This window comes from Biomphalaria glabrata, chromosome 2 (genome assembly GCF_947242115.1).
Source record: "Biomphalaria glabrata chromosome 2, xgBioGlab47.1, whole genome shotgun sequence".
NCBI lineage: Eukaryota > Metazoa > Mollusca > Gastropoda > Planorbidae > Biomphalaria > Biomphalaria glabrata.
The window spans coordinates 28,576,064-28,595,717 of record NC_074712.1 but is presented as its reverse complement, the minus strand read 5'-3'; the positions used below and the strand labels follow the sequence as shown (position 1 = coordinate 28,595,717).

At 34.2% G+C, this 19,654-nt stretch overlaps 1 protein-coding gene across 4 annotated transcripts in view; it reads left to right on the top strand.

Moving 5' to 3' along the window:
* LOC106069838 (transmembrane protein 94-like) overlaps window positions 1-19,654 on the top strand; it is a 28,857-nt gene that overhangs the window by 1,089 nt on the left and 8,114 nt on the right. For 2 of the 4 annotated variants that reach the window (XM_056019885.1, XM_056019882.1), the window contains exons 2-23: window positions 1,736-1,824; window positions 3,323-3,564; window positions 4,541-4,692; window positions 4,789-4,982; window positions 5,094-5,230; window positions 6,445-6,550; window positions 7,863-7,949; window positions 8,080-8,193; window positions 8,558-8,731; window positions 9,162-9,339; window positions 9,491-9,552; window positions 10,589-10,654; window positions 10,911-11,032; window positions 11,153-11,246; window positions 11,738-11,846; window positions 12,583-12,685; window positions 13,348-13,512; window positions 14,605-14,776; window positions 14,915-14,998; window positions 15,381-15,662; window positions 16,185-16,526; window positions 17,572-17,640. In XM_056019885.1, coding sequence (XP_055875860.1) covers window positions 3,347-3,564; window positions 4,541-4,692; window positions 4,789-4,982; window positions 5,094-5,230; window positions 6,445-6,550; window positions 7,863-7,949; window positions 8,080-8,193; window positions 8,558-8,731; window positions 9,162-9,339; window positions 9,491-9,552; window positions 10,589-10,654; window positions 10,911-11,032; window positions 11,153-11,246; window positions 11,738-11,846; window positions 12,583-12,685; window positions 13,348-13,512; window positions 14,605-14,776; window positions 14,915-14,998; window positions 15,381-15,662; window positions 16,185-16,526; window positions 17,572-17,640 — 3,030 coding nt within the window. In that variant the 5' untranslated portion in view covers window positions 1,736-1,824; window positions 3,323-3,346. Of the gene's footprint in view, window positions 1-299; window positions 384-1,735; window positions 1,825-3,322; window positions 3,565-4,540; window positions 4,693-4,788; window positions 4,983-5,093; window positions 5,231-6,444; window positions 6,551-7,862; window positions 7,950-8,079; window positions 8,194-8,557; window positions 8,732-9,161; window positions 9,340-9,490; window positions 9,553-10,588; window positions 10,655-10,910; window positions 11,033-11,152; window positions 11,247-11,737; window positions 11,847-12,582; window positions 12,686-13,347; window positions 13,513-14,604; window positions 14,777-14,914; window positions 14,999-15,380; window positions 15,663-16,184; window positions 16,527-17,571; window positions 17,641-19,654 lie in introns of all 4 variants that reach the window. The other 2 variants (XM_056019883.1, XM_056019884.1) reach the window with 2 other exon arrangements.

Below are 19,654 nucleotides of genomic sequence, written 5' to 3'. Positions count from 1 at the left end.
TAAATGGCAATAGAGAGTTATTTTAAAACTCTCTGTCTTGTGGAGTGGAAGGTCATTCATTACACATCTTAATGTTATATTGAGACTTAGAGATATGTACATTTCATTTCCCAATGTGTGGTTTCAAAAGGTTCCGAAAACCACATATTTTAACTCTAGTATTGTAGAGCACTTTTTGGGAGGAGGAGGTATCTAAATTACAGTGAGGACAAGTCAATGTTGACATTGTGAATTTTACAAACCTATGGCGTTTCTTAGATTTAAAAATTAAAATTCATGACAATTTTTTATTTTACCAGGCCCTATTATAAAACAATATTAAAGAGGATAACATTGATTGGAAAATATATGTTGGAAAAGGAACAGATTCAGCAAAAATTATGGTCAGAATTTTAAAATTTGTTGCAAGAATTCAAAATGTTGCCTTAAATGTCTTATCCACACATTGTTGTGTACATATCGAGGCTTTGGCAACATGTCGAATCCCACTGATCTAGAGAAAGTTCTGCATGAAAATAGTTAACCACATTAAAAACATTCCTTTGAATGTTCAATTTTTTTGCAAATATGTTAGAAATAGGAAGTAGTCATGACCAGTTGTTTTTTTCATACACCGATGTTCATTAGCCATCTCATGGAAAATTTCTATATCCATTATTTGAACTTTGATTATTGAACTATTTTCCTAGCTTAAACATATAGTAGAGTAGATAGTAGAGTTTACAAACTGGTGCACCAACAACTTTCTAGAACTGAATGTCACAAAAACTAAAGAACTTATAATAGATTTTAGAAAGAAAAAACAAACTATACGTGAACTGCAAATAAACACTACATCTATAGAACAAGTAAACGCATATAAATATCTAGGCGTTATCATCAACAACAAGCTTTCATGGGAAGACCACCTTGGAACTCTGACAAAGAAAACAGCCCAGCGACTCTTTTTTCTATACAAACTCAATAGCTTTAAACTAAACAAGAAGATCCTTGAGACTTTTTACGGCGTGACAATACAAAATCTGCTAACATACTAACTTGTTGGCAAGGCAATGCCTCATCTAAACTGTTGCGACGTCTAGAAAACATCATTAAAAAAGCATAAAAAATTACACTCACAACATTACCACATTTAAAGGAACTTTTTGAACAATAGTGCCTACGAAAAATCGAAAAAATCATGGAAGACAACGGCCACCCTCTCCATCAGAACTACGTCAGGTTGTCGCGAAGTGGGCGACTGCTGTCAATCAAAACAAGAACGGAGCGGTACAAAAACTCGTTCGTACCTCACTCGGTCAGACTCTATCACCGCCACTCATTGATCAGGGAACATGAAATGCATCAAGATACCTGTGTGTAGTCGCTGAATGAACTCTTTATGTTGTCTGTTGTATTTATGTGTATTTTTCTGTTGTGTTGTCTTTATATGAGAAAAGAGCCCTTGTAATCACAACAAATTTCCATAAGGATCAATAAAGCAGTCTTAGTCTTAGTTAGTCTATAGTAATAAATGGATAACATTTAACATTAACACATCCATGCCTGGGGGAGGGTACTCAGCGTTACAAAAATTATAAAAAGGGTGCATGTATGCCATAAGTTTGGAAACACTAGCTTAGATTTATAAAGGGAAAGATAAACTTCGTTTTTAATTTTTTGTTTTTGCTTGTTACCATTTCATTAATAAATGAGCTTTGAAACAAATTAATTATTCTTTCTTTTTCATGTTCAGACATTTATGATGACAACATTTAATAGATCTATATCTGACGTTGTTTCTAGATCTAGTATGCCCAATGTTATAACACATAGTTTTCTAAGGTAATATTATTATTATATATATTTATATATATTTCTTTAAACATTTTTTTACCTTTTAACTTTATATAATATACCAGGTGTCTGAAAAGTTGCTGTCCAATGACTGAAAAAAAAATTATGATGTACTTTCATTTTAATCCTATGTATAAGTACAGGTTTCAAGTATTTCAGTGTAAATTGTTTTGGCTTGAACATTTCATTTTATAATCTAACTAATTTTACTTTGTTTTAAAGAAATATGAATTGGCTAATAATATAAAGAAATTACTGAGAAAATGTTGTTTTTAATAAGTTTAAACTGAGTAAGGAAAAAGAAAATATATAAAAATTCATAAAGAAACAATGTACTGAAATTTTAACCCTTTAATTATACATTTAATCCATAAATATTTAAAAGTCACAAAACTACACACATTTTGTCATATCAAATGTCATAAAAGATTAACAAATGCACTAAGAAATAGTGTAATTTATATTATTTCGGGTCCAGCAAATTAAACTCTAAAAGAGGAACCACTAACACAATGTTGTCTTTTAAAAAAAAAAAACAACTGTTGTTTCTGCATAAAATTTACTATCAAAACAAAGAACAATCACTCTAAAAAAAAAACAAACTAACTAAAACATTCTTAACTGCACAGCAATGTTTTTTTGCACCCCTGTATATGTATATTTTGTTTTAATGATAAAGAAATGGATGGTTATTCAGCCATTAATTATGCACTTTTGACTGTTGTCACCAAGTTCATGAGTTATTTTTAATACTTATGTGTTTCATCTTACTTATGTGTTTCATCTTACTTATGTGTTTCATCTTACTTATGTGTTTCATCTTACTTATGTGTTTCATCTTACTTATGTGTTTCATCTTACTTATGTGTTTCATCTTACTTATGTGTTTCATCTTACTTATGTGTTTCATCTTACTTATGTGTTTCATCTTACTTATGTGTTTCATCTTACTTATGTGTTTCATCTTACTTATGTGTTTCATCTTACTTATGTGTTTCATCCTTGTCTTCTTGCAGGAAGCTTGAGCTAGAATGTATTAAACGAAGAGCGTCTATTTCCTAACAAAGAACGATAACTATGAAAATCTTTAGCAAAATAAACATATTCAGAATTTTCATTTAATAAATTTTAAAAATTAATAACATACCTATACTCATCTGCCTTCATTCATGTGCTATTGTTCCTGTTCTGGATGAGACATGATGAGCTCTTGTTATATGAAAGTTTACAAAATGAACATTAGAAACTTATAAAAAAATTATACAATTTAACTTTTTAAATTGTTAAACATCTAATTCATTATCTAATATAAACATTATCCAATGTCTTTTGCTGTGCATTTAAAAACTTTTATTGATGCATACATTTTTCAGTGTTTCCTTAGTAACTTTTAAGCAACAGTGAAATATTCCATAGCTAGTTTGACCATTTGAATTCTGTGTGCAAATGTGTGCTAATTTGTTCCATGTCTTCTTTCCTTCTGCAGAACATAGAAGAGTGAAAAGAAATAATGACTGGCTTAAGTACAGTTTTCGCTCTTCAAAAGCTAAAGGATGAAATTGATGAACTTTTGTTAGAGCAAGAGAAAATATTAGCAAGCCGGAGATGGCAGAGGTTTATGTCGCTGCTTGTGAGCCGGTCATCATTGTACACACCAGTCTCAGCCATGGTTATTCTGTCTATGGCTGTGGCTTGTCTTGTGGCTGCTTCTATGGAAGATGTTGACAAGTAATTATTAAATTTTAGCTAGTTAGTTTCTCTTTTATATTAAGATATTGTAACATCTGAATATCCGATGGAAACACATCTGTTCCACCACCCCTTTTCCCCTTAAAAGAATAAAAAAAATTAAAAAAATTAACCATCAGGTTCATTTAAATGGCCTATATTAGTAGCCATTTATTACTTTTAACTCTGGTAAGGGTTAATTTATCAGATGAAAAATAATTAATTACAATAGTATTTTAACAACATCTTGATTATTCACTATTTAGGGCTTAGAGGAAAACTCCTAATAAACTTGTTACTTATCTATATCTAGTTTTCTCATATACAACCTTTTGTGGCAATGGGATAGGTCAGTAAATATATTCAGTCAATAAAAACGTATCCAATTATTATGGAAATCGTTGCAGTGGTAAAAAAAAATCCATAACGATACTTGTAATATTTTCAGGATGAAAACATGTAAATTTATTTTTTTTAAACTTTCTCATTAGGTTTTCAACCATCTTAATTTTTTTTATATCCATAGTAACAAAGATACACAAAAATATTAATGTTTTGTATAATGTCAAAACCATCTTGCGATGGACATGTAGTCTGTATTTGTGAAAATTGATTCACCAAATCCCTTTTTTTAAAAAACTGTGCGCTGGAAAGTGTTCACAAGGGTCAACACAAGAGCTATAAAGAGACACTCAACAACTCGTAGGATATGATATTGTGCTCATCTTTTATCAAGATGGAGGAACTATATAATATATAATGTCAGGACTGAGTTGTTAAAAAGAAATAGCTTTGGATAACACACTCACTCTATGATCTCACCTGGTGGATAACTTTATGATGGGTTTTCTGTTTAAAAACTTTAGTGTAGTAACAAATCTAGTTGGCTTGTCACTTAGTTTCCTTGACATATAATGTTAAAATGAGCTATACAGTGTTGTCCATTGATACTCAATATTAACATCTTTTGTTTTAGGTTTTCATCAGGAAGTAGAACTTGGCTTGTTGTAGAGGCTCTGTTTCTAATACTGTCATTCATGTTCAACATGTTACTCATTGGACTCAGAATCAAACGACAAGATGCAAATGAGATTGGGCTAAAAAGGAAATTTTTATCAGTTCTACAAGGTAAGTAACATACAGCATGTGTTGTAATCAATAAGTTATTTAGTAGTGGTCTAAAGTAAACTGAATGAAATTTTTCTTGTCGCCATTGTTTTTAAGAGGCAATCATCCAACACAACTTTGATGATGACTGTTACCCACATCTCCACACTCCGATGTCCCCGTGCATATCCTTACAATGGTGCTGTCGTGATAACAAACTTGTCAATCTACCCAATCCCCTGCTTGTCTCTGGTGACGTGATTGTCATGAGACCAGGACATCCAGCTCCAGGGCACTGTCAATCTTTAGAGGTAAATTTATCAACAGTGAAAGACTTGAAATTTATGCTCATTGAAGAGACCCACTATATTCACTTACACACACACAAACTTAGTAGCTTCTTTTTCATGTTTGCTCTTTAGGATGACATAGTTTTACAAGAGGGAGAAATCTATTTTACTGATCCGCAGCCAGAGAAAGGAGAAGGACCACAACCCCGAAAACCTCTCAGCACTAAGAAATTTGTGTTAAAGGAAACACCAATCACGAACAACTTCAGGTTTTTGTTATTCTGGTCATTATTTCTGTATATTATTATTATCTGTAGCTTTTCTTTGTAAAGAATTTTATTACACTCAAACCTTGTATTTTATATAACTTATAAGCATTTTCCTAGACAAGCTTTTTTTTTTCTTTATCTCTTATGGCATTATTGATCTATTACTTGGGAAGAATTAATCAATCTTTTCTTTGGTGAGATTTTATGTAGTAATTTGCTAAGATTTATCTGTTGCTGAGGCTGGCAATTAACAAAAATATGTTGTCAGCATTAAAAGTATCTTAGTATAATAAATAGAATGAGTTCAGTTTTCTCATCTGCTTTGCGTAGGTGGTCCATGATTCACTGCCATACAGCAGTGAACTCATTCCATATGAGATGTCTCCGTAGGATCTTGAATGTCACATGGAAAGAAAAAGTGTGCAATACTGAGATCCTTGCACGATCACATATTCCCAGCATCTTTACAGCTTTCAGACAATGCCGCTTGCGCTGGCTTGGACATGTTCGCCGGATGGAGGACAAGCGCATCCCAAAAGTCATCCTCTATGGTCAACTCGCGACTGGCACAAGAAAAACTGGTCGCCCCCACCTCCGTTACATAGATGTAATAAAACATGGCCTCAAATCAGTGAACATCAATACTGACGATTGGGAAGACATAGCTCTAGACCGCAACAGATGGAGAGAGACAGTGACCAAGAAAGCTATGGACAGTGAAAGTACATGGGTCTCAGCTCAGGAAGAAAAACGTAGAATGCGAAAAACGGCCAGCTTCTCTACCACCGAAGTAAAAGCCACCTTAACCTGCGCTATCTGTGGACTCCAAAATAGGGCTCCGCAGCCACATGAGGAAGTGTGCTCTGAGATGAACTATAGTCATTCTACGACTGAAGGAGGCCAATGAAGTATAAAAAAAAAAGTTTTTTTTATTCATATAATTTTTCAAGGATTGTAGGTTGTGGTTTGAAGGGCCATATTTAAAAAATATCATCATCAAACATTCACTGTCTGATTTACATTTGTAAGAGTCCACAAACATAGACTAAAGATATTTTTATAGATCAGCTTCTTATTATATCTATTTATCTGTATTTAGTTATTCATCTGTATGTGTGTTTGTGTGTCGTCTCGCTCTCTCTCATATTTTTAATGTTAAAGATTTAAGTTTTTCATTGTTTTATTCCATAATAAAAAATTCTTTCTATCTGCAGATGTATGTTACAAGAAAATTTCAGCAAACAGTTAAGTTTTTTAGAAAATGAGCGCTATACTATTTGCACTGTCTGGTTAGAGAGAAGAATTTTGCCTCTGACTTTGGTGAGTTGACTCAGTTTCTTTCAGAATACCTATTAGTAGGTGTGGTGGCTAAGTAGTAAAGTGCTTGGTTTTCAAACCGGGGATTTTTTAATTTCGGGATCTTTAGAGCACCTCTGAGTCCGCCCAGCTTTAATAGGTATATTTTATAAATTCAAATAAGAAAATAAAAAATTTATCAAAATTTATTATATTGTTACGAATCTCACTATCCAGGCTCTCTGCAAACTGCACAATACACCACCAACTTAAAGAACTTGACAACTCAGGGCTCCAAAGTAACGTATCAGTTTAATGTCCAATAAATAACAGTCAATACTGAACAATTGGCAACACGTAACACCGGCTGTACAATTATTTCTCCAACACCGTACCGACGTGTCAACTCTTGCACTGGCCTCTCCGTCTCATTCCAACAGTTCAAGACTGACTTCACACACTAGGCTTGTTGTGTCGGACTCGATTACAGACCAAGATCAAGACGCCGTTCGTCTCAACTGTAATTCATAGTACTCCATACTGAACCGTCGTAATGCTCCGTGCTGAACCACACTGAACTGTGCTGTAGTCGACCGGACTACAGTGAACCGGGCTCTTAACCGTCTTGACTGTGTCACCTCCACTCTTTATATAGGGTCCCTGCTGGCCTTCTAGAACTGTGCAGAACGTCACTGGACCATTCTGGGTGGTTGATCACAGACCAAGATCAAGACGCCGTTCGTCTCAACTGTACTTCATAGTACTCCGCACTGAACCGTCGTAATGCTCCGTACTCCCTGCTGGCCTTCTAGAACCATGCAGAACATCACTGGACCATTCTGGGTGGTCAGATGACTACAACCCTCGTGACTCTCCTGAGCTCTGTTCACGATGTTGATCCTTCCAGAACCATCGTGTTGACACTCGTCTTGGCCGACCGTCATAACTAGTCACGGTTGACCGCTCGTCTAGCGCTGGCCTGGGGCGATTAGCGTCGGCTGACTACACATACACACACCACTACCCCCATGTGTGCCTCCACCAGGTTTATAACAATATACATAAGAATATTATTCATCAATTAATGTATAAATATACATTCATACAATATATAATACTTTAAATCTTATAAAACAAGCACTCAATAAGAAATACTGTGTGAACATTATAGCAAAGAATGTCATTTGAAATGTACCTCTCAATCTTTTAATAATTCTAGAAATTGTTTTTTTTTGGTCATTCTATTCTAATTTATCTTTATTATTATGGTTGTGCTCTTCATGAAACAACCAGATCTGTTTTTGGGTTAACATACATCATTGCTTTTTCTTGTCAGATACTTTTTTTAGTGATCAACATATTCAGACATATTTACATTGACAGACATGGTGGCCATTGGACAGAGATGTTATTGATACTACAGGTAGAGTCCATAGAGTTACACTCTTCAGTCATGTTATTAGTTAGTCTATTGACTTAAGTCAACTAAACAAATGCAACATCTAATAAGCATTATATGTCATTCTTATTTTTCTGCTATGTCTTTTGTATAGATACATGGAAGCTTTCCACTTTTGCCAATTTTATTACCCTTTTTTTGGACTGTTGTCAATACAATTGGTCAATCTCACATCTTTGCTGTACATGACATTTATCGTTCACTTAAGGTAGGCTGTATTACTGTAATATACTAAGTTAAATTGCTGTTAAAAAGATGAAAAACTGTTTGATTTTATTATTTGTTTACTTATATAAAAATTATAAACTATTTGCAAAAAATTATGCTGTCTAACACAACACAGCATTTTATCAGTTTGTTTGTTTTATGCCAAATGCAATAATCTCTCTGGTTAACAGCCTTTACATTGTCTTATAAGCCTTCAAAGAAAATACCAGGAAATAAAGGTGCCTCTGTTTATGATAGTATGTTAGATCTTTAAGATACATTGATGTGTTTGATGAGTAGAGTTTTAAATGGTGTAACTAAGATTTATTTCAATATATCTCTGTTTTTTTTTTTTTGATGACCAGGACTTCAAAGATTCTTCAGAAAGTTTAGGTAGCTGCAGCAACATTACAGTCAAGAATGCTGACATTAATATTAACCGACTTGAAATTTTCAAAAGATCTTGGAAGATGTTCTGGGGAAATAAACCCAATATATGTCCAAATTTTGAAATGCTTCATGCTTTGGGCAATGTCACGGTGAGTGTATCTAATGGTTGCTTTTATGTTTGGTACAGAAAATAGTCTCCTTCAGAATATAACTGTAGTAGGTACATTAAGATTTATGTAAATATTGCACTTTGTACATTTTTTTAAACTGATATAAAGCAAGTCTTTAAAATAATATTAACTATAAAACAAGTTTTTATTTAAAGTTCTAGTAATCTTTTGTATATGTAAATATAATTAATAAAAAGTGTTACAATTCTAAAAAAAATAATCCAATCCTCATGTTCTAAAACATTTCTGAATTATCCACAAACTTGATTGCAGTTTTCCATTAACATTGTGTTATTGTTTATTTCAAATGTAAGTTATGATTATATTTCATTAGGTGTCTACATTAGTTAACCAAAGAGCAAATGCTGTTATTATATTAAATATTTGATCAACAAAATGCCATTCACAGGCTCTGTGCTGTGTGGACAAGAAGGGAATCCTTTCCTGGCCAAATCCGTCAGCAGAGAAAGTTTTCTTTTTCTCTTCAGCCACAAAACAAAAACCCCTGGAAGATGAGGATGAAGACAAAACTGGAAAGATTGACAAAAAGACAAAGAAACGTAAAGGTCGACACAAGCTCAACTCAGGTGATGGGAACTGTTGATTTGAACATATCCTTTTAGCAGTATCTTAATGTAACGGTTGATTGATCTAGGTTATGCTTTATGCTCAGTATATGAATGCTTAATGGTTCTAATGTAGACGAAATTGTAAATGTTGAAAATTGAATGTTTACAGATAGTGATCCTTCATCTAATATTGAAGTTCTAGATATGACACATGATACAGCCAAATTAAGGGTAACTTTTTTATTTCTCTTTCCTCCTGTTTTTTTCTTCTTCTAGCCAGCTATAGGCTCTTTTCTAGTCTGTACTGCAATTCAGAGTGTTGGTTATAATGGGCTGTAGTGATAGTCTGCCTAAAGTGGATTAAAATGGGACATTCAAAGAGGAAATGATTCACAGTTTTGTTAGGGTGGGTGCAGTGTCTGTTGTGGGAAGAGTGGACATTATTTTGTTAGGATAATAATTTTTAGGGATGTGTCCTGTTTTTAGGTGGAAGATTGTAGATTGCTCTTGGAAGAGGAGGAAATTGATACTGTCCAGGTGGTTTGACATGGTCAATTCTTTGTACATAGCTCTGCCTGTGCTTCCTGATGCCCATTGGTCGAGCCACTCCTCCTGAGACAGATGTCCTGAAGGTCCGAGAACCTCCGGTTCCCTTTTATGGACCTCTTGACCAAGGAAAGGCTTTTATCCATGGCCAGGATGAGGCATCGGCTCTTCACCAATCCCTCTGTCCGAAATCCCGCTTATCCGAAACGATCATGTACTCTCATCCGGTATGTCGCTGGACACGACCCCCTTGAGCCCCACACGAGTATCCCCCTCTTATGCGAGGCCGGAGGCCGAGCCGCATGGGGGCCTTTCGTATGCCTATAATGTCCCACCGAACCCGTGCGAGGGTCCATCACAGCGCGTATGGCCCCCGTTGGGGAACGAATCAGTGGGGGGTTGGACGGGTTAGCAAGCCTTTGTTACATCCCTACCACGTGCAGTGTACAGTCTCTCGACCGTACTAGTGGTAGCTCACTGAGAGCTATGTGCGCTACCATTCTTAGCCTATCCGCATCCCCTGGCGGACGTATCCACGGAGGCGCCACGCTGAGGCGACGGTAGCTGGAATATCCTCCGAGCCACTCCTCCTCTCAACACTAATGATTGTGATGTTATGTCTTAATGCCTTTTTAGTTACTTATAAAATTATGGTGTGCACATCCATTGTAAATGTCAAAATAAATTTAGTTCAACTCAACGCATTTAAATGTTTCACTAGGATGCTTTTGGTGTTTCTTTTGATGACCCCAATTGGAAGGACCATCTCCCAGCTTTGAAACCTCTGGTGATTTTATATATTATTTTTTAAGCATACCGGTATAGTTTAAGTTTATAGAAATTTTAGTTTTAAAATCAAATTTAAGTACTCATTTTAATTTATATTGATAATTTCAATTTTATATTGCATTCAATTAAAAGGTTTTATTTCGATGGAAAGGGATTGAAAAAAAAGTATTTATGATAAAATTTTTATACTTCCCTGAGGAATTTCATTTATATAATATACTAAAAACCTTTTTACATACAATTTTCATTTTAAGGGTTTGAGTATTTTACTGAACACGTGCAGTCCCAAAACAACAGAATGGTATACTCAATTCACTGATCATGTTTCTTGTGCAGCCAGAGAAAAGAAAGACACAGTGGCTGTTGTTAACAGAAGGTGGCTAGTTGTTTCATACTTTCAAAAAAATACAACTAAATAATATGGTGATGTATGTGAATGTAAGACTTTATGCAGACTTATGAAAGGTAAATAACTCTCTTTTTATTTCCATGGCAGATGTCTTTGCCTCCTGCCTCGGGAAATCGGCTTTATGTATGACGCTGTAAATATTTTTACACATGAGGCAACCTTAGGTGTTTACCGTCAAGTGGTAAGCATTTTAAAAAAATGGAAACATTTAGAGATTTTTATTTTAGAATTACATGTTTAAAATCTTTAATGCTGTGTACTGTCCTACTTTTTTCTTTGATATTAAATAGTTTATTGCATGTGAAGATTAAAGAATATAACATAGTCTTATGTAGCTAGAAAAACCCAGTTGTGTTTTCTGTTGTCTATTTTGAATGCCAGTTTGTTGTCAAGTATTATCCACTATAGCAGTAAATCTTTGATTGCTTCTGAGGAGTGTTTTTGTTGCACAATCGTCATTTTAAACAAATTTTTTTAACATCTGGTTGTCCTAAGTATAGGATAATTGGTACACCCACCACATCTGTTAAAACATAAGCATTGTCTTTATACTACGGACAGAATTAGAAAAGCTATAGAATAATGAGATTTATTGTTAAGGTTTTCTTTAATGAGTTAAAAAGAAATAATGGTGATAATGTTTACACTGATCTAATGTCCCACTGTTGACAGCCTCATGAAGAAGCTGAAAGAGAAAAACAAAATAGAGCTCGTTCTTTTATCCAACATAAAATTCCCATGCCTAATCAAGTGTCAGTGGTTGTTAAAGACAAGCTCACAGGTAAGTCAGTCACTTGTAAGCCTACAAGTATGCAAGTATAATATTAATTGTATGACACACATAATCTTGAGACTGATTGCATATCATAGACTGTTAGACTTGTATGGATGGCAGCCTGGTCGTGCTGTATGCAGGCTGGTCTGTTGTTCGGGTTCATACCCTCCCCACTCCCATCCCCTGACATTCTGCTGGAGGTTTGGACTAGGAAGTAAACTATCTTCAACTCTGAAGGAACATCTGAAACATGCAAAAAATTTTGCAAACAAATGTCATAATCTGTTACACTGATTATGTGTCATAGACTGTTAGACTATTTGTATGTCATATATAATCTGTTAGACTAATTGTATGTCATAGACAGTTAGACATTGACTGTCATAGACAGTTAAACATTGACTGTCATAATGTGCTCAGTATTGAGCATTGAAACAAGTCTGAAATTCCTTTCATGCAATAATGGGCTATGCCTCCTGACATCTTTGACAATTCTAATCAGATTAAAGAAAGTGTCTTCTTTCTGTGTGAACAGAAAAGATGAATGACACCTTGAAACTAGTTGTTCTTCTTGCAGTCTTGATAATGCAACTCCTCGTAGAAACCATGGATTCTGGAACTGAAAAGACCTCATAAGGAAACCCCATATTTATCTTTCACTTCCATGTCATACAAAGTGACCTATAGTTTATGGTTTGTGTGTTTTATCAGACTACATAAGTGTTGAAACATTTTTATCTAGGTATGTGCCAGCTGATGACCCAGGGTACAGGAGATTTAGTTTTAGACTGCTGTACTGATGCCTGGAATGGAACTGATCTGCAAACATTAACAGAAATAGACCGGTAAAAGACCCAATACATTTTTGACAATATGGCCGTCTTTTCTTGTAGTATGCATGCTGGACTGTGGTTTGGTTGTCTCAATGGTCCCAAGTTCATACCATGCCCGCTGCCTTCCCCTGTCATCCTGCGGGAGGTTTGAGCTAGGATGTAGATTATCTTCAACTCTAAAGGAACATCCAAAACATGTAAAACATTTTACAAGCCAAGATCACATGTAAAATATATACATATAAAATATACAACATATTTTAGAACATAAGGAACAAAACAGCTAAACTAAACATGCTCTTCTAACCCCACTCCAGCATGACTTACATAAATGACACAACCAATATGATCTGTCCTGAAGTCTGCCACCATTGCCAGATTTAACACTTCAGATATTTGGTACTATTCTTTGAAGTGAAAATTGAATAATATCCCAGTAAATGTCATTTACCATTGAAAAAAAAGGAAAGATTTCTTTTAAACTATAAGCTTAAAACTTTAAACCCTTAAAGCATTTATGTTACTTTTCTAAAGTTCTCTATATTTATTTATTTATTTATGTTCTTTATAAATCATGTTGTAAAAACAGCCTTTACTATTTAAACATCTATTTATTGACATTTTCTTTTGTTACTTAGAGTTGTATTACCCTGCTATGCACTTTTTCTTTCCAGGAAAAAAGTTTTGGATTTCTATCATCGCAACTCTATGATTGCTTACTGTACAGCTTTTGCATATAAACCTTTGCCTAAGTCAATTGACCACTGGTCAAGTGATGTGTACACTGAGCTTATGGAGAGTCCAAGCACAACCAAAGTAGCTCACGGTGAAGATGCTGGGTAGGTATCCACTTTAAAACTTGGTGGTTTTGACTGATCGGCAATTAATTTACTAGTTCTAATAACCTAGCCTTGGTTCTAGAGGTTACACAGTTTTATTGAAAGGCTTGTTTTGATCTGATAACACTTGTTAGAGTTATGAGCTAAATAAGTTCGACTTGGAATTCTAGTATAAAAAACAGTGTCTCTTCAATTGATGGGAGAGAGTAGTGTTAGTAACAGTAGTGCTATAAAAACTGTGTTGGGTCTTGTCACATTGCTGCTTGTGATAAAATAAGGGAGTACAATGGTCCATTCTCTTGTGTGTGTACTAGATCTAGTATGTTTCAATTAGCTGTAACAGTTCAATGCTTGACAAGTGTTTAAAATGTAAGGCCCTGACTGTCAGGCAGATTGTGAGCCATTCTGAATGAGAGTTTTCATAGTGAAGTCTTATAAGATCTACTCAATGTCTATTGTAATCTATAGCAATACTTTTAATTCTTTAAGAAAAGAAATCCAGAATCCATCAGGATTTGAATATAAAACCTTGGCTATGTAGCCTTGACCTTATCAATTTAGTCCACTAAAACATTGAGAATTATATTGACATCATTGATATTTTGTTTTTGTCAGCGTTTAGTTTGTAGTACATTTTCCAGCCTTTCTCCCTGTGGAAAATAACTCAGCAAAGAATATTTCACTTTGCCTTCCTAATCTGACATTTATATTTTTGTCTCTGTTGAGATCAAAGAATGTTTTATTCTTCACTTGACTCTTATTAGCAACTGTTTTCCTTGCTCACAAAAGCCTTAGAAGAACCATACATTAGGCCAGTGTTTCCCAAACTGTGTGCCTCAGAACCCTAGTGTTCCGGAAGCCCTGAATAGGTTTTCCAATAATTAACTATTAGGCTGCCATGTGAATTAACCTCTAAAAAACTAAGCAAAGTGTCCCCTAACTCAGAAAGTGTTCTGTTAAGGAAAAAGTTTGGGAATCACTGCATAAGACATTCTATATGCAAAACAGCACTCAGACCTACATATACATACTTTTCTCTGCAATAGGAGCAGCACTGTATTGTATGCTTCTATTTATCTGTCAATGTCTCAGAGTTTTCATGGATGGGGAGGATGAGGTCACTGGACACCAGAGGTCACATAGTGTAGACTCCCTTCTGGATATTAGCCCCAGCTCCTCAATGGAAGAACTTGGCATTGGTCAGATGATTCAGTCTCATCAAACATTCATTGGCATGGTCTCTTTACAGTATCAAGCTAGGCAGGTAAAGGTTTTTCAGAGAAAATCATTTAGCTGAGAAAGTTAATTATGTGCTCTTTAAGTTTGTACATTGTTAGCCCTAAATGTGGAAAAAAACAGCAACTGGAGCTCTTGTTTCTTAAAACAATATTTCATGTTTCAGGACTTTGTTCAATTAATAGATAAATTGGAGTCTGCTTGCATTAGATTTGTGCATTTCTCTAAGGAAAATGAAGTTCGAAGTCGAGTGAGTACTATGTAAGACATTAGGAGTAGTTTAGTGCACCAAATAAAGACAACATAAAATGTAACATAATTTCAGAGTAAGGTCTAGATAGTAAGTAACATGATAGAAAATATTAAGTAACACAGAAGAAAGTTGGCATTGAACCTTCATAATGCAATGAGGACAGGACTTGGAATGATCTTCCATTGTGAATTAAATATATGAAAATATGGCTCAGTCATTCATTTTCAAACTTTGTGATATTCTTGCTGTTTGTGGATTTAACTGTACAAGTCAAAACAAATACTCTCAAGAAATCATTCCTGCAAACATTTCTTAAAAATTAGGATACTGAACAATATATCAATCAATCAGTAATGTACCAATACATTTTTGTCCACAGGTTTTTGCTGAAAAAATGGGCTTAGAAGCAGGATGGAACTGTCATGTATCCCTAATGGCTACTGAGTCACTAGCCTCTCAGAATTCTTCTAGCAGAAATTTGTCTTGCCTGGGCAATAGCCAGCCTTCAGGGGGTGGAGATGGAGACAAAGTGGGGCAGACACTGGGAAGTAACTCTACTAGTTTAGTTAGAGCCAAAGAGGCAGCTTCTATACTCACTAACTATAACAGTGTTTCTCGTACTTGGAGTGCACCCAGCTTTGTCAATACTCAGGAAGTTCAGGTAAATACACAAGTTTTCTTATGTAAACATACACAGTATAGACTTTAGTGGTATAATAATAAAGTATTGTCTTTGATTTTGAAAATTGAAGATGTGTGCAGTACTGAATTGCGACCTTCATATTTTGCCACATTTGATATGCAGTCAAAGCCATTGTCAGCTTAAGTTCTCTTTTGACATCTGCGTCTGAGGTCAGCAAGGTCTTATATATATATATTCATATTTTACTTATCAAGCAGTCCTTTCCTTTACTAATAAGTTAGTAGTTTGACTTGAAAATTTAAGGTGCTCTTTCAGATATTAGAAATATTACTTACTAGGCCCAAAACCTAGCATGGTGATAGGATGGCTGGCCATGCTCAAATTAAGGACCATCAAGATGATAACAACAGTCCAAGATGTATACCACACTGCATAGAATCAGATATAACATGTCATACTGATGAAACAATTTTGCACCATTTGTTGTAAAGTAAGCTTTCTTATGCAGTTTGATTTCAGAATATTTTCTATTCAATACAGGTGAAGTTTGCCAAAGACACTCTCCCCATCGTGTTAGATGACTCTGTGAAAGAAGACAGCATATTATTAACTGATGTGGGAATGTCTATATACAACAATGCAGAATCAACACTCCCTGATTGTCTCAATCAGAACAGGTCTGACAAGCATTATGAGAGTGATAGTGATGATGGTGAAAAGCACCCCCTGGTTTCACGCAAAGGCCAGAGGACATGGGCAGAGTCAGATTTGGAGGATGATGATGAGGATGAAGATTTTGATGTTCAGTCAGACAGTCGCTACACATCCAGTTATGTTACAGAGTTTACTGAGGACAGTCTGACAGGAGCACTGGACAATAGGGTAACCACCAGCACCACATCTTCACTCTTTATGTAGTCTTTTTTTCTGAAATAAAACTTTGGATCAACTTATATTGTATACATTAAACTATATGCATTCTGTACACAATACACAATAATACATGATTAACATCTTCAACTAATTCCATTCACAATCTTGATGGTTATAATATGAAAATGATGGAAATGATTTGTAACGCCCTGCAGAGCTGCTTATTTGAAGTTATTGTGTATTGCATTCTCTTTATGTACTTCATGTTGTATGTGCTTTTTTTCCAACCTCTAAATTCAATGGCAGTGTTTTGTTTTCATCTCACAGAGGTGCATGATCCATCTCTTATTCTTTATGTTTTTCTGTTTATCTAGCTTCCCCATATTTAGTATTGTTTTTAATATTGCATGCGGAAACTAAAAGAAAACCATTCTAGATTATTTATACTTCCTACACATAAGTGTATGTTGTTGCAAAGGTGACCACTTGAACTCAATAACTCCATTTTATTCAAGTGAGGGTTGTAATAGAAAGGATCAAAATTAGAAGAAAAAAAAGCAATCTAGGGGCCTAATCAGTTATGCCAGATTACAAATATTCTAACCTTTTTGGTTGTTAATGGCAAGCTTTTGAGGAAGTGCAGTTAAGCAGTCATGGAATTTGGTTATTTAGCAATATGTTACCTTTTTTTTTTTAAATTGAAATTTTAGTTGCTCTAATGTTTAGCATTAACAGGCTAGTGACATTTTTAATTGTAGACAATTGCTGTTGTTGCTTTCTTTTATTTCTTATTTTCATTAGTACAAAAAACAAATGGACTTGAAGTGTTGAATTTGTGCTTCAATTGTCTTTGAATGTTTCAGAAAGTTTATTGTTGCAAACAATTGAAACAGTAATTGGATGTGCCACAACATCCTACACTTAGTCAATTTTATTTCAGATGATAACTTAAGTTTGGCTTTGTAAAAGAGTGAACATCTCTGATGCAATCTCTTCCTATTCTTTATTCCATACAACTGTTTTAAGCCTCCATCTTGTTTACTTTGTGACCTAGCCCAAACATTTTGCAGCACTGAATGAAGCAGCTCCAAGTTGCCACTGGAGGGCTGAGTTTAAAGGAGAGGTATTTCACGCATTGTTATGGATTCAGGGAAACAATTGTTTTGCATGGCTTTCATTTTGTTTTCAATTTACCAGTTAGTGTTATTTTCCTTAAAAGCTTTTTTAAGTTTTCGATGTTCTGTAAACAAATTCTAGAAATCTTTTGAGTAAGGACAGAAGGGATTCTAGCATTTGTTGGAACTATCTAACATTTCAATCCAATTAGAATGTTGTATTTAGAAACTGAATCAAGAATTGACTTGCCCCCCCCCCCCCCCCCCCCCCCCTCCTGAATGCCAAAGATCATTTCAAGTTTTTCATTTCTTACCATTTCCTTGGTTCCCTTACACTTGATATTTTCATGAACTCTTCAGCAGAAGATCAAAGACTAACATCTGGCTATATCCAAGATGGATTCGTTTTATCATTCACAACTTGAGTTTAGAGTGTGATCTTAAGCTTCAGTCCTAAGACAGTTGTTTTATTCTCATTTAGAAAATATAAAGAATACTAGCTCATCAATCATTCTAATTTTCTATTTAGATAAGTGATAAAGTTAAAAACTAGTTTTATTTATTTGTCTCCAACAGGAGATTTCTACCTTTTATTGACCCAGTATATCTATGAGAAGATATTTCCATAACAATTTCCCCTTACCATTAATATATTCCGAAGTAGCTTCTTCACTATCCACCATTACTGAGAAATTAAGTCTTTAAAAATAGAGAATAAATTTGTGACATTCCAGCTACTGATAGAGTAGTTTTAAAAATTCCCCAAAACTGTGTTATTCAAGAGATGTGTATAATGTACATGAGTGGAATGGTAAAATAGATACTGTAGTGTAGATTAGATAAACTCTTTCTCTCTGTAATTATTTTTCCACGTTTTGACGGAATTCTTCATTTTGCTAATTACTATTTCACTACCCTGTTATGATTAAGCTTCAACAACATTTTCATTTGTTATCAGAAATGTTTTAGTTGGTCTAGAATTAAAGGGGACTGCATGCTCTTTTTTTAGAACACAAAGTAAAGTTTATAAAATTAAACATTAATTTAATTTAATGAGGTCAAATCAACGATGGTATCGTCAGTTAGGAGAGAAAGAGTTAATGAAAACATAAACTTAAATTATTTTCTTTTAATGTAATACATTCAGTTCTGTATAATGAATGGTGTAGCAAAACATAACTCTACTAAGATAGCTGCACAATTGAATTGATTGTTTTATGGTAACTGTTTAAACAAAAGGTTTTCTAAAGAGTTGTTTATCCCTCACATTTATAGATTTAAAAAAATAAACATTTTTAAGTATTGCTTAAGTGCGTTATTTATTATGCAATAGAATTCCACAACATCATTACATTTCCCAATCTTAAACATTACAACTTTGAGTTTTTCCTGTCTGACAAAGCCTTTAATTTATTCAAATGCTTATATATAAATACATGGCTAGGTCTAACATGTAACTCTATTGCTTCTTTAATACTAGCATGCAGGCTTCTGTAGTTCATCTACTAACATATCCATTGTGTAACACTGAAACAACTCTATCATATACCTTAATGCCATTGAAAAACTGCATGTTCCTAAGTTTGTTCCCTTTTATGCTATAGTTGAAATAGGACATCTTAATACTTTTAACAAAGTGTTTTTTTAACACCATTAGCTAACACTTTATAGCCCTATGTCCTAAGTTTGTCTCCCCTCATGCCTAATCAATGATGAGATCTATATTCTAATCAAGTTTTGTCTCCCTTTTAATTAAATTAAACATGACAACTTCATTTGTTATGCATTTATAACCTCTTTAAACTTAATATAATTGACAGAGTATTAGACTAGGATATTTAATTTAAAAGTGCATTGACCAATATACTCATAGTATTATTATTGTTATTGAAATTTAATGCTGTAAAAATATTAAAATATTTTCTTTCAAGTAATGTATTTATTTATGGACATCAATTAAATAATTGATACATAAAGTTTTTAATGTAATGTTACAATTTGTCACTTCACATGTTAGTGGAA